The following is a 14,023-nucleotide window of genomic DNA, read 5'->3' as shown; positions in this document are numbered from 1 at the left end:
AGCCATCAGGACTAATAGCCATAGATAGCCTTCTTCAGGAATTTTCCCAATTCCCTTTTAAAATCATCTAAGTTGGTGGCCATACTATATCTTGTGGTAGCGAATTCCATAGTTTAACTATGTGCTGTGTGAAGAAGTCCTTCATTTTATCTGTCCTGAAACTCCCACCAATCAGTTCCATGGGATGACCCTCTTGGGTTCTAGTATTATGAAAGAGGGAGAAAAAATGTCTCCATGTCCACTTGCTCCACATCACGCATGAGAATGTTGAGGATGAAACGGGGGCAGGGAAGACTCCCAATTGTACCCAATGCTCTTGGAGGGAAACCAAGGGACAGACAGAACACATAACTCCCAGAGTTCTTCTGAAATCACAGAGGAGTCAGAGTACTTGCTTCAGGCATGACAATCTATTTATCTCTGCAATCAAGTTTCAGGTAGCAATTCTAGTGGTGCAGCCCCTGGACTTGGAACAAAAGTCACACACACACACACACACTATAGTCAGGGGAATGGCTGGCTGGGCATGTACCTGGGTTACAGAATCTCATTTTATCTTTTTTACTTTAAGCACATTATCCACAGAATGGTGCTCCCCCCCCCCAAAGTAAATGTGTTTAGCGTCAGGGCAGGAGAGGCAAAACACCATTTTATTACTGGAGTGACGAGGGTGCTACGATTTAAGGGAGCATAAAATGCAAAACTGCACATGTTCAGAGTGTTTGCTTTTAAAATCAAAGTTGGTAATTGTTCTTTTTCTTTTTTGCTCTAACTTATCAGGAATGGAGAAATAATAGTTAAAGCATGGTATGGGGTGTGGAGAAACGTTAGTTGCATATTTTACAACTGAAGTAGTCCACATGGTCAAGACCCAAGTCCACAGTCTAAAATTACCTAGCTACATGGGCCTGCGTAAGGGGTGTGCCAGGTGTGCCCAGGCACATCCTAATGTCTCAAAGAATAAGCACTGAATTGAGGGTGGGGGGGGCATTGAGGAGAATCCAGATGGAGTGGGAACATCCCTCTGGCTGCCCTCTGGCTGCTCCGTCATCACGCCAAAGCATCGCTGCCTCCAAGAAAGCACCTTTACTGCCAGCAGCAGGAGTGAAAAGGAATCGCTCTGCTGGGAACCTCTCTGCTGGAATCCATGCTTCAAAGAGGCTAGGAGGAGGGCCCCTGAAGGCTAATATCACCTCATAACCCCCTCCCCCAAGACATCGCAAAGCACCAATGCTGCGGCTTAAGTATTCAATAAAATATTTGTGTGTTTTTAAAAAAATCCCTGGGTGCACACCCTAATGAAATGTGCTGCGCACGCCTATGAGCAACACCAGGACACAAGGAAAAGAGCATCAATCACCATCCACTGTATCACTGCTTACCTGTCCTCTGCGGCTGGTATGAGAGGAACAGTTCCTTGAACTAGAAGTCACCCTGCTTTGCTGCAGAAAGCCCTTCATCTGGAGTCCTGATTGTATAGGTTGGTTGCAGACACGTTGCAAAAGCCTTCTGTATAAAGCTTCCAAAGAATTTTACTTGTCCCAGGGTCAAGTTCAAACTTCGGAAACAGTCACCCCACCCACCCCCCGGCAGGCTGAAACCCTATTTAGATTGACCCTCAAAGTCACCCACCCCATCCCAATAATAAAGAACAAGATCAATTGCTATATACAAAAGCAAATGATTTTTATTCAGGTTATACTAAAAAAGAGGAAGGGAAACAAACTGAAATCCAGTGTGAAATGCATGCAAGGTCAATTGCGACAAGTTAACAAAACAAGAGTCTAAAAAGCCACATTCCCCTTCGTTCCAAAAACAGAATTGTACATCACATCACAGCTTGAATTGACTTCAGGTTCAGAATACTCGTTTCCACTCCACCCCCCCCAAAAGGAAGCACCTGTCAAACAGGACATGATCTTCAGGGCATTGTTGGCAGTATCAGTTCCTCGTTGAGTTTCCCAGGTTGAGAATCCAGGACAGAAAAGATCACAACACACAACTATCACAAACTACTCGGAAAGAGGACTCTTGAGATCCAGTACCTTCTCTGCCTACGTTGAGAACATTGATCACACGTCAAAGATGTTCTCCAAACGATGAACTCCGACTTCCGTGGGGTGAAAATCTATACAATGGGTGTAGTTACAGTGAGGGGGAAATACTGAAGGTCCAAGAGCTTTGTGAAGTCTTGGAACAGGATGTTCTGTTCTCAACAGGGGCATTCACGGTGTGGCACCCCAGAAGGGATGCAGTCCTGCTCCTCTAAGGGGACGTAACAGTAGAGAGCTTGCAGAACGATGTAACAGCTTCGTTCCCAATGTGGCGCTCCTACACGTAGTTCTTGCTGGGGTAATCGCTGCGGGGCTGCGAGACGGCAGCTGTGTACCTGGCGCTGTAGTTGTTGCCCTGTCTCTTGGGGCAGTTGCAGCATAACAGTGCCCCTCCGAGGATCATCAGGGCAGCCGCCGCCCAACCCAGGTAGAGGGCGCCACCCAGCTCTCTCTTCTGAGCTTCGATCACCAACGGGCTGTAGAACTCACGGATGATGGTGTTGGCCGACCAGCAGACGGGGATGAGGTAAAGGACTCCGGCCACTACGAAGGTGGCGCCGGCGACTATGATGATGCGTGCCTTGGCATTCTCGTCCTCCACACAGTTGGTGCACTTGGCTCCCACTATGCAGACCATCAGGGCCAGGACGGCAAGGAGCACTGAGATGACAGTGAGGGCCCTGGCTGTTTGTATATCCTGGGGCAGGGCGAGCATGGAGTCGTAGACCTTGCATTGCATCTGGCCGGTGCTCTGCACAACACAGTTCATCCACAGCCCCTCCCAGGTAATCTGAGCAGTCACGATGTTGGTGCCGATGAAAGCGGTGACCTTCCACATGGGCAGGGCACAAGTGACAATCGCCCCGATCCAGCCCAACACCGAGAGGGCCATGCCCATGATTTGGAAACCAGCGGAAGACATGGCTCAACGTAGACAGTCCTGGAGAGAGACACAGCAGGGAAATTTTGATGAGTATCTAAGAAATTATTATTATTATTATTATTTATATAGCACCAACAATGGTGCTGTACAGAATATTCAAATTAAACAGCAATACCCTGCCTAGAGGCTTACAGTCTAAAATGTTACCCTTCATATTTCAGTGCAACAGTTATTACCCTATGTACATATCAGGGGTGGGTGGGGGGCAGGAAGGCTATGTTACATTTGTGGTCATCCACAGGTTTCTCCATACAGTTCTGTACCATCACCACCCGATATGCTGAAGGCCACAAGTTTAGCTAGCTTTTAAGAAGGAACAGACCAGCCTCTCTCTCAACCTTGGGTCCCCAGATGGTGTTGGACTTCAACTCCCATCATAGTTACCCAGCATGGGAGTTATAATCCAGCATTATCTGGGAAATCACTGGACTAGACCAATTCATGGAGGACAGGTCCATCAACTTCCATTAATCATGATGGAGATGTAGGACCTCTGCATTCGAAGATGGCAGGACGCTTCCATGTCCTGGATGCTGGGGACAAACAGGAGATTGTTGCTGCCTTTGAGCCCTGGCAACTGTGGGGAAGGACCTTGCCAGCCACTGCTAGCCATGCTGGAGGGACCCTTTCCTTGATCCAGCAAGACTCTGATGCGGTACAAAACCTGGACACACACTAAGCAGTGCAACCAGAAGAGCCTTAGGAGAGATCAGATCTTACTTCGTTTGAGACAATTTTTTTTTGAAGAAAAAACAAAAACATAACAAAGAGATCTCCCTGGCCGACCTCGGCTCCCCTTGCCAAGCCGGTTTTCCCTCCTCACTGGCAATGACTGGGGATTAGTTGCGCACAGTTATTACGACCTGTTTTTTCCAGCAAAACAGGAGTCTATAACCTGTTCCATTGCCCACCCATCATTGGGGTTAAATATTAGGGGAAAATCCCCTCCGGCGAAGTATAGCTTGGAACAAGCTTTCATTTACCAAGCACCCATTCATTCTTTCCGGTGGGAGTGGATGGAGGCCCCTTCCCCCACCCAAGAAACCAGCTCCAAACCCAGTCAGTTCTTGTTAAAAGCCACGTAAGTGGTAGATGATCACCAGGCTCAGAAGGTCACACCCGGTTGCTTTTTCAGTACCAACCTTGAAAAGTTGCAGGAGCCTTTATTAGCACTGGTACCAATAGCCCTATTCCCACAACATGAACTTGAGAAAGACTCTGTAGCTCAGTGGTAGAACACAGGCTTTCCATGCAGAAGGTCCCAGGTTCAAGCCCTGGCATGGCCATTTCTTGTTTTTTTTTGTTTTTAAGAAGATTAGATAGTAGGTGATGGGAAGATCTCTGCCCGAGACCCTCAAAAGCTCCTGCCACGAATAGTACACCAGCCAGGTACTCTCCAAACATGTCAGACTACAAATCCCATCATTCCCAGTCAACATGGCCATGCGTTGTTCTGACACAACACAGCTGGCTAAGGAAAGGAAACAAGCAGCATGGTGGTAAACCACAACACTTTGGGCTGGTTGTCACGTGAGGCCGTCGCTCAGTATCGCCTGAGTATTCGCCTGAGCAGTTCGCCATTGCATCCACACGAATCAACGCTGCTTTGCGCTTGTCCCCATCCATTAGGATGGCTGTGCAAGCCCTGAAGACGATTCATCATCCTGGTTTAGAGAAATCTAGATCAAACCAGAGTTTGCTAGTTCAGATGCAACTGCAAACCATGCTGAGGAGGAGGAGGATTGTGGAAGGAGAGGCAGGAGAGAGCCCAAGGCTCTTTTGAGCTGTGCACCTTGATGGATTGGCGTTCCATCAACCTGAGCCTTGAGTTAATGCGGGACTTTCAAGAGCTGAACGCAACTCTGTCTTGTCAGGAATCATCATCAACATCATCATCATATATTCATTCATATATTACCTGCCTCTCCCTCTGGATCGAGGCGGGGAACAACACCAAACACAACACAATACATAAAATTAGTTAAAAGGGTATGGAAGTCCCAAAGGGCGCGACAGAAAAAGTGAAAGGCTCCTAAACACCTCAAGATCATTACGTGGCACTTTGCACATGAGTCATGGTTCAGGACCGACCTGCTTCCCAGGGGCATGCCCAGAATAGCAATTCAAGAGACAGTGGTGTGTGTATGTATGCCTATGTCTTCCCTAGGCTAAACGTGCTGCTGCCACAGTGAGGGAAGCAGCCGTGGATTCAACACCCTGTCTAATCATGAAGCTCACTAGCCATCCTTAGGTTAGGCTGAGAGAATGGCTGCATTGCATTCACACAGAACTGTAAGCCAGGATTCCATGGAATCCTGGCTTATGATAAAGGAGCTGCATGCTATTGTATGCAACCCATTCACTTCTGCTCGGCTGTTCCCATTAGCAGCTCAACAAACCAGAAACGGAAAACAGAGGCAGTTATCTGACAAGACACATGTTTTCTGGACCCTCTAGCTCAGCTTTACAAACTCAGTGCCCCTAAGATGTGCTGGACTATAACACCCATCAACCCTGGATCAAGCGATGGGAGTTGTAGTTCAACACATCTGAAGGGCCCCACATTGGGGAAGGCTGATTTAGGATCAACGGCATCCAGAGTGGTTGGAACTGACTTGCATTTTTGCAAGCAAAATGTCCCACCCTGCTTTCTGCACGCCTCTTCCCCCAAGCGGACAGGTAGCTGGAGCTGAACCCAGCCAGTGTCCCCCACCACCACCACTTCTGACTTTGGGGTGAGGATAACCTGCCAAAGGCTGCTGCTGAATCAGATGCCCTTAAGATGATCTCTTTCTGGGAGGAGAGAACTTGTGGTTTTTCAGCAATGCAATGCTCCCACTTGACTCAGAGGAGGCAGCAGGAGTCAACCTAGGTGAGTAGGCGATACTCCAGTCTGATTCAGACACACGGACAAGCACCTGACTCATCAGGTCATGCAACTTCTCCATGATCAGCTCCAGTCTAAATGAAAGCCCTTTCTATATCTACAGGTGTAGAGAGATGGAGAAGGGGTGATCCCGGACTTAACTACTTCTGGGATCATAGCCCTCAGTTCACATGGGCCGTGCAACGTCACAGGTGTCACGCCCATCGCAGCTGCCTTTTAAAAAAAGAAAAGAAAAAAAAAAGATCTGGAGTGCACTCGTGCTCCAGCGAAAATTAAGGTTAAAAAAAGCCCCGCTCCCCACCCCACCCCCAAGGGCCCTGGACTCCCCCCGTGCCGTCTCCTTCCCTCTGATGACCCCCGCTACTCGTGGGGAAGAGGGAAGAAGCCGGCACAGGCACCCACACCACCTGCGGTCATCGGGATCGTCCTGGAACTGCAGGTAAAACCAGGATAACTGAGGTCTCAGTTATCCTGGGGAAATGGAGGGATCATTCCTCCCTGCTCCCGGGATCTCCTGGACACATAGGGATGATCCCTCAAAAAACAGATGGTATAGAAAGGACCAAAGCCAGCTGATGGCATAGTTATTTTCTTCCTCCTCATGATTGAGCAGGGCAAAAGAATCTCCCTCCTCCCTATCTGATCAGGTACCAAGAATAGCTACAGTTGCACAACTGGCTGCTCTTCACTCTAGATCCGCTTCCAGCAGGTAAGAGATACCTGCCCTGTGAACAACCTCAAAAATTGCATCATCCCCTGCCCCAAGGAGTTTGGTGCAGAGGAAGAAACAGTTTCTTGAGCAACCAGTTACACGGCTGTTAAGCAAATGTTACATTCCATTTGCCTCGCTGCTGTGGTTCATGCTTTCCACTGTCACGGGAATCATTATCTCTACTTTCGTCAAGTTCTTTGAGTTTCAGCCCACCTTGGTGTAACATGACTTGCCTGACTCCAGGCAAGTCATGTTACTCCAAGCTGCTGAAACCCAAGAAAGCTTGGTGTAAACATAAGAATGTGAGAGCCATGCTGGATCAGAGCAAGGGTCCATCTAGTCCAGCATAGTGTTCACACAGCGGCCGACCAGCTGCCTGCAGGAAACTCTCAAGCAGGACATGAATGAAACAGCGCCCACCCACCCATGTTCCCCAGCAACTTGTGTACATAGACGTACTGTGCCAGGGTGGGAATCATTTCTGTGTTGAGCTCTAGCTCTCATACTGAAAACAGTTCGAGTTTTTCAATTTTATCTCCACCTTCCTGAGCCATTATTTCACCCTTGACCCCAGTTAAAAAGTAATTTTGCAAGTCTAAAGTCTGCCCACCTCTCTGCTACACCACATTACAAACGGTCCTCCCAATTCAAGAGTTATCCCTTTGCCGCTAAAGATGCATCACCTGAGAGATGCATTAATGGCACACGCCCTTTAGCATGGTAGTCTTTAGTCGCATTCCTCAACCAAGTGCCCTCCAGACGTTGTGAAGCGTTCCTGACCATTAGCCATTCTGTTTTGGAATGGAAGTCCAAAACATCTGGAAGGTACCAGGTTGGAAGAGGGTGCTCGAAGGTCTTCCAACTGGCAGATCAAGACTGCCAACCCAGTTGGACTGTACCACCATTTTAAGCCAGGAGTCCTGAGCTTCAGGACCATGGATCATGTCTGGCCCTCCTGCAGTCCCAATTCAGCCATCTGGGGCTTCCCCAGAGGGCTGTGCTGCCATCTCTCCGCCCCACTCCATTGTCCCTGACCGCAGATCTTCTGGTGGTTTCCTGGCTTTTGTGCAGCTATCTCCCCATTGTGAAAGATTAAAATCCCTCCTCCAAGGCTTAGTCACTGGACAGGGAGAGCTTTAAGCTAAAATAGACTGCCATTTTGGCCACACACCCTTTTGTCTTTCGCTCCGCCCAGCACTGTAATGCAGCCTCCCAAGAGCGTCTGCAATGGAATTCAGTCCTCAGAGGTTCAACACCCCCATTTTAAGCCATGTTTTAAAAGCAACCACTACCACCCGGCAAAAAAGTAGAGAGGCAAGCATTTATGGAAAAAATATAAAAGATGGGTTCCATGCAGTTGGGGCTCCAGAACATAATGGGGGCAAAGTCAATTTCTAAGGGACAAGTTTTGTCCCACTTGCTAGACTTCTGGAAGAAAACTGGGGAGCAGGCTACTTGTCGTCGTCGTCGTCCCCCATCTGGTTGTTGCCAGGCCAGGCGGTAGCCTACATGGCTCTTTAGAACAAACAGAGCCTCTTGTAAGCACAACCATGGAGCCGCAAAAGAACAAACCAAGTGTGGCTTCATCACTACCAAGAGCAGTTCAATAACACCAATGTGCTAAAGCAGCCTCTGCCAAGTATTTTTGTCACCAAGCTGTCTTGGGTTGGAAGCCATGCAGGACTGGCCTTAGGATGAACAGCGCCCCGGGCAAGGGGTACCTTTGGTCCTCCCAGTCACCTTTGCAGGGACACCCAGAAGGCTATTGGAGCCTGGTGCAGGTGTGATGTTCGCACCTCCTCCAGCCCAACTTGGTGCCCCCTTCATCCCGGCACCCCAGGTGACCACAGAGTTCGCCCAACCCTAAGGCCCGGCCTGAAGCCATGTTAGGAACAGGACACACACACACACCCCTCTCTTCGATTGAGCCCGTCCGAACCCCTCTGAAAATGGCACGCACCTAGACCACACAAGGTCTAGGTGCACACACAACACAGCAGACCCAACAACAGAACACCCAGCGGTTTTCCTTTGCTTTAAAGTGGCCAATGGGATGGCTCCAAATTCGATCATATCAGTGACATTGGGTGGGTGGGGGGCTGAGGTTGGGGGGCATGGAAGACCCGTTAGGATCACTCTGCACCAAGCTTAGGACACACTCCATGTGCTCACCATCACTATCATTACTCAGAGCTAGGGTTCAAGCTACAGAAGAAATCCCGCCGAGAAATTAGATCCACATCATTGCTCCAAGCGAGCAGATCTAGATCTTGAGAAATTACTAGGTAGAAACGTAAAGCAAGTGCAAAGGCTGTTCTTGTATGTCTATGAACAGTAATAGTAATATCCACTGCGGGGTGGGGGTGGGGTGGGGAGAAGAGGAAGATGAATGGCAAAACAATGCATGGGAAAGGGTTAAAAGTCTCTCGCACCACCATCACTCTGTTACAAAAATCAGCAATTCAGTGCCAAAATTCCTGCATAGTTTGCCCATCAGGGCAGGGTGGAGACTCTTGATAAGCGAAGCCTGGACAAGTGGTAGAGCTCCTTGAACATTGGAATGACAGATTAACAAAATCCACCAGCAGTCTCAATGGCAATTGTTTGCAGACGTTAAATGAAACCTAGCATTCTGATTTCATTGCCAACATAGGCTCATAACCCCAGCTCAGTTTCTGACTAAAGCACAGGCCTACCTGGAAGCTACACCCTCCAGAAGGACACTGTTGTTACCACCATGTTGCATATTTTTTTAAAAAAATTGAGCCTTGCCTTTGGCCCTCAAAGGGTCATACTCTGAGCCAAGTTTATCACAGCAGCAGCACCGCCATTTTAAGTATCTTCCCAGAGAGGGGGAGAGAAGGCAGGCAATGATAAGACAGACCTAAGGAGTTGAAAATGGACCGTTGAGAGAGAAGGTCGGAGAAGAGGTTGAATGATTACTACATGTGTAGTAAGCCCTGACTTGTAGGTAAGACATGGAAAAACTTTACTATTCAACACTGCTTCAGCAAACACGTTACCAAGGCCCAGGGAATACAGGCTCAAAAGCCAATTAAGTGCCATTTATATAACTTCTACAAGATCACACACCCTTTTACACTGTGTTGATGTAGGGCGAACTTCCTCTTCATACTTACTCACAGATATGGCATGTATGAAACCCAGTCTTTTGCTTCCCAGAATACACCAAAGAGGTTACGAGGGGCTCTTAAGCAATGCTTAAAGTGCAGCCAGGTAACTTCTCCATTTTCTGGCAATTCTAAAGCTACCCCACTTCTTTTGAATAGAAATAAACTGAGCTTGGCCTAATTTAAAATTAAATTATCCCACTTTTAGATCAAATGTTCCCACGCTGGTGCCCTCTAAATAGGTTGGACTACAACTCCCATCATGTTGGCTGGGAGTTGTAGTCCAACCTATCTGGAGGGCAACAGGTGCCTGAAGGATTAACTTGTCCTCATTAGGGCAGCTTGAGTTTATGTGCTCTCAGGGCGCGATCCTATGCACGTTTAGACAAAAATAAAACCTACACTCCCAGGATGCCCCACAGATGGCATGGCTGGCTAGGGAATGCTGGGAGTTGTAGGCCATCTTGCACCCTTAACGGCTCATAGAGCACCTGCTTTAGGAGACAAAGACTGCAGCTCCATCATCCGCCATGAGGCAGGGATTCAATTACATTCCTCGTGGCTGGGCGGGGTGGAAGAGGCGAAGAGAGTGTGTGTGGGCACCACCCTGACTTTTACTGCCCTACAATTGCAAGAGGGCAGGTTTATGATACATAAAGCTTTCGATCTAGAACGGGTCATTTCACATTCACACACACCATCCTTCCATGTTACAGGAATTATGTAAATTCACCTGTTACAAAGTCCCCCACCCACAGCACCCCAACAGATCTAGGCTTAAGGGCACACATGGGGCAGCCAGTGTCCCCACCCCCACCCCATTTCCCACTTTCTCCCATCATTTCCAGGAGAAAAGCGCTTCACCCAAGTCGGAACTCTTGGATTATCTTTCTACTTGTTTAAGTAAAAGATTTCACTTTCCAGTCCTAGGCAGGTACGTGCAAGAGATCCATTTCTTTGAAAAGGAGGGTCCAATTTCGCATCCGGACACTAGCCTAGGCATTCACACGTTCAGGTTCAGCCTCGATTACTGGCTGACAGGTACTCTTGCTGCTTTGGGGTAATCTTTCGGTCAACCGTGGCTTTCCCTGCAATTTTGTAGCCTGGGAGACCTGTTACTCCCTGTGGAGCGGGAGGATGCCATTTCACACAGCAGCACCCCCCGCCCTTCACTATTTCAGGCTCGCAAGACCCCTTAGGGCAAAGAGACACGCGGTCACTGGGCAGCGATGCTCCAGGGAACAAAGACTCCCCCCTCCCCACATGCATGCCTCGGGCAGGGCAGGGGTGGGGGCGAGGGCGAAAAGAGGGCGGGGCTGCCCTTATGGCTTTGTCCTCGCCCTTCAACCGAAACTCTTCCCCTCCCCTACTGCCGCCGCAAGGTGGAAGAGGCGAGGGGGGATTTCTGCCAGCTTAGCTCACCACCAAAACTGCAGGGCTGGGATCAGGGCCGCCTCTATTTCTGTAATATGGGCAAATAGGCCGTAGCCAGGGAGGGCCTAGGAGGGGCCTGTTCCCCAAAAAACCTTTCTCTGCGCCCCTAATTTTTTTAAACACACACACACACGCACGAGCAATTAAAAACAGTTGGCAATGTTGTCTTTAAAAGTCCTACAAACCAGACGAACTCTGCCCCTACTTTTCTAGCCCCCCCCCCCGAACTTTTAGATGGGCTACAGGCCTGCGGAGAAGGGCAAGCGAGTGCCAGGAGCCACGGCTTTAAAGCGCTTCCCAGGAAAGGTGGGGTGGGGGAGAACCATTTTGCAGCCCAGGCGTTGGGCGTTTTACTCCAAGGGCAAGAAAACAACCTCAGGGCTCGGATCGCTCCGTTCCGGACCTTTAAATCGGCAGCGGCCGGGGATGATTACGCCGTCCTGGCGAGCGCAAGCGATTGAAGCGCGCTCTGCGTATGGTCAGGGTCACGGTCTACATGATGGCTTGATTTGACCCAGAATTTAAGCCCTCGGAAAAGTAAAATCGGATTCTCCTCCATAACTTGACGCAGTGGAAACGGGATTCACTTTTCCACCCCCTCCTCTCCCACCCCAAAGCAGATCTCTGGGTCTTTGCGAGGTGTTGGCAAGCACATGAGCGCCAAGGCGGGAACGGGCATTTCCTTCTGGTCTCCTTATGCACTAAAGTCCCGCTGATCGCCAGGGGACGGGACCCAGGCGTCCGGGTGCCACTGCCAAAGACACCCCGCGGTTTTTCCAAGAAGCATAAAACACAGGTATCACAAGATCATGAGGCGCGTATGAGCGGGGTGGGGGAATGTACCCCGTGTACACCACAGAAATAGACCCAGGCACGCCGCTGCCCATCAGATCCCTTCTCTTACCTGCAAATTGGACCTACAGCAGCACAGGTTCGATTCCAGCAGCAAGCCGGGGCGTGAGTGACTGGGATGGATTAATACGCCTTTCCTGGTGGGGCGGGCTGCTATATACCCCTCTCGTCCCCTTCAGCCCTCCCCAGACCACACCCCTCCCATCCCTCGATGACGTCACTGGCAGGTGAAATTGGCGACCTGGGACAGGAAGCGGGAGGGGCGGAAAACCCCCGAAGGCAGGCGAAAGACCCGCTGGCCTCGGCCCGGGCAGGGGTGGGGAGAATAGACCCTGCGCGCATTTTGGGGGAGGGGAGGGGATCATGGCCAGGTGCTCACTTTCCTATGCACATTCACTTGGGGAGTAGTTGTAAGACCCATGCAACTCAAGCGGGGCTTACTTGGAGGGAGCAAGTGGATTTCCAGCGGTGTGGTGTCCGTCGTCAGTGCAGCGCATTTCTATCCTATGGTCCTTTACATTTATTTATCTATTGTTACATTGGCATCCCCCCCCCTTCCTTCTTAGGAGGCCAAAGCAGCGTAGAAGGATGCCCCTCCTCTTCCTCCTCTCCCTTCTATCCGCACAACAACCCTGCGAGGTGGGTTATCTGAGAGTCAATGGGTGAGTTCGGACGACACGCTAATCAACTGTGTGTGTCTGTAGTAGGAACACAATGGGAAACAACCGTTGATTAACGTGTCGTCCGAACTCAGCCAGTGACTGGCCCAAAGTCACCCAGTGAGCTACGCCATATGCGCATTCCAATGGTCATTCGCAAAGTCAGCGTGTTCCTTTGGCCGTCTGGACAGAGCCAGTTGACACCAATCTTTTTAAAATACTGTTATTCGTTCGAGGTGGCATTGAAGTCTTCTTATTTATTTATTTATTACATTTCTATACCGCCCAATAGCCGGAGCTCTCTGAGCGGTTCACAAAAATTAAAACCATTCAAAATATAAAACAACAGTATAAAACCATAATATAAAATACAATGTAAAAGCTCAACCAGATAAAAACAGCAGCAATGCAAAATTACAAATTTAAAACCATGTTATTTAAAATTTATAGATTGTTAAAATGTTGGGAGAATAAAAAGGTCTTCACCTGGCGTCTAAAAGCATATAATGTAGGTGCCAAGCGAACCTCCTTAATTCTTGAAAATCACTCTCCCCCGTACCAAACCCGACTTTTTGCTCAGTTATGAGAGAGGGGCGCTCTGGTCGTGCTAAGAGGCACCCTTGCCTTTGCATCAGATGGTCCAGATCTGAGCCCTGGTGAACGCTGCCTTCTGCACGTGCCTAGATGCAATGTTGCCCTCTGAGTGGGGAGGTTCTGTGTAACCATGGTGGCTAAAAGCTGGTCATCTTCCTTGATTCCCCTTCTTAAAGGCATCCTGGCAGGTGGGCACATCCGCAACTTGTGGCAGCAAATTCCGAAAATCAGTTTGCAGTCCGTCAACATACGCACTCGGGAGTAAGTCCCACGGTGTTCGGTGAGGTTTACTCTCGGTTTAATGGTGCTTAGGAACCGCAGCTTTACATTCCACATTCTCTACTACTCCCAGGAACGAAGGGTTAAAGTGGGGCCCATTGGAGTATCGCATTCTTGTGTTTCTAAGGCAAACAAGGAAATTGAGTCGAAAGGATGGGGGCTGGGAGCTAACTACCACTCCTGGATTCTCTCTGGAGGATCAGAGGCCCCTTCACCCCCACCCCCACCCCCACCCCCACCCCAGGGGTATCCGCAGTTTAAAACACACACATGAAGATCAAAGCGCTTTTGTCCATGTGCAGAGTTTCTTTCCCTACGGAGTAGCAAGAACGCCCCTTGGTCTGAGAGTTGAGTTAAAGGCTTCTTCTTCTGGGGGCAGAAGCTGTATCTCAAGTACGTTTGAACTCCACCAGCTTTTTTGTTTTGTTTGGAAAATAAACAATAAAGCAGAAACAAGATAAATTTAGCCGCGCGCTCT

At 49.3% G+C, this 14,023-nt stretch overlaps 1 protein-coding gene across 1 annotated transcript; it reads right to left on the bottom strand.

Annotated features, from left to right (window-relative positions):
• Positions 1-1,665: 1,665 nt before the first annotated feature.
• Positions 1,666-12,154, bottom strand: LOC134406428 (claudin-4-like). Its single transcript, XM_063137854.1, has 2 exons — positions 12,066-12,154; positions 1,666-2,994 (listed from the first exon to the last, which is right to left on the bottom strand). Exon 2 carries the CDS (start codon positions 2,974-2,976, stop codon positions 2,332-2,334), a length of 645 nt encoding a protein of 214 aa, XP_062993924.1. The 5' UTR covers positions 2,977-2,994; positions 12,066-12,154; the 3' UTR covers positions 1,666-2,331.
• Positions 12,155-14,023: the final 1,869 nt, after the last annotated feature.

This window comes from Elgaria multicarinata, chromosome 11 (genome assembly GCF_023053635.1).
Source record: "Elgaria multicarinata webbii isolate HBS135686 ecotype San Diego chromosome 11, rElgMul1.1.pri, whole genome shotgun sequence".
In the NCBI taxonomy this organism is placed as follows: Eukaryota; Metazoa; Chordata; class Lepidosauria; order Squamata; family Anguidae; genus Elgaria; species Elgaria multicarinata.
Note: the sequence above shows the minus strand (reverse complement) of the source record. Positions and strands in the feature narration are given on the sequence as shown.

What these genes read in the sequence shown, in the direction of transcription:
- LOC134406428 (XM_063137854.1), bottom strand. Translation starts at nt 2,976, where the DNA reads ATGTCTTCCGCTGGTTTCCAAATCATGGGCATGGCCCTCTCGGTGTTG.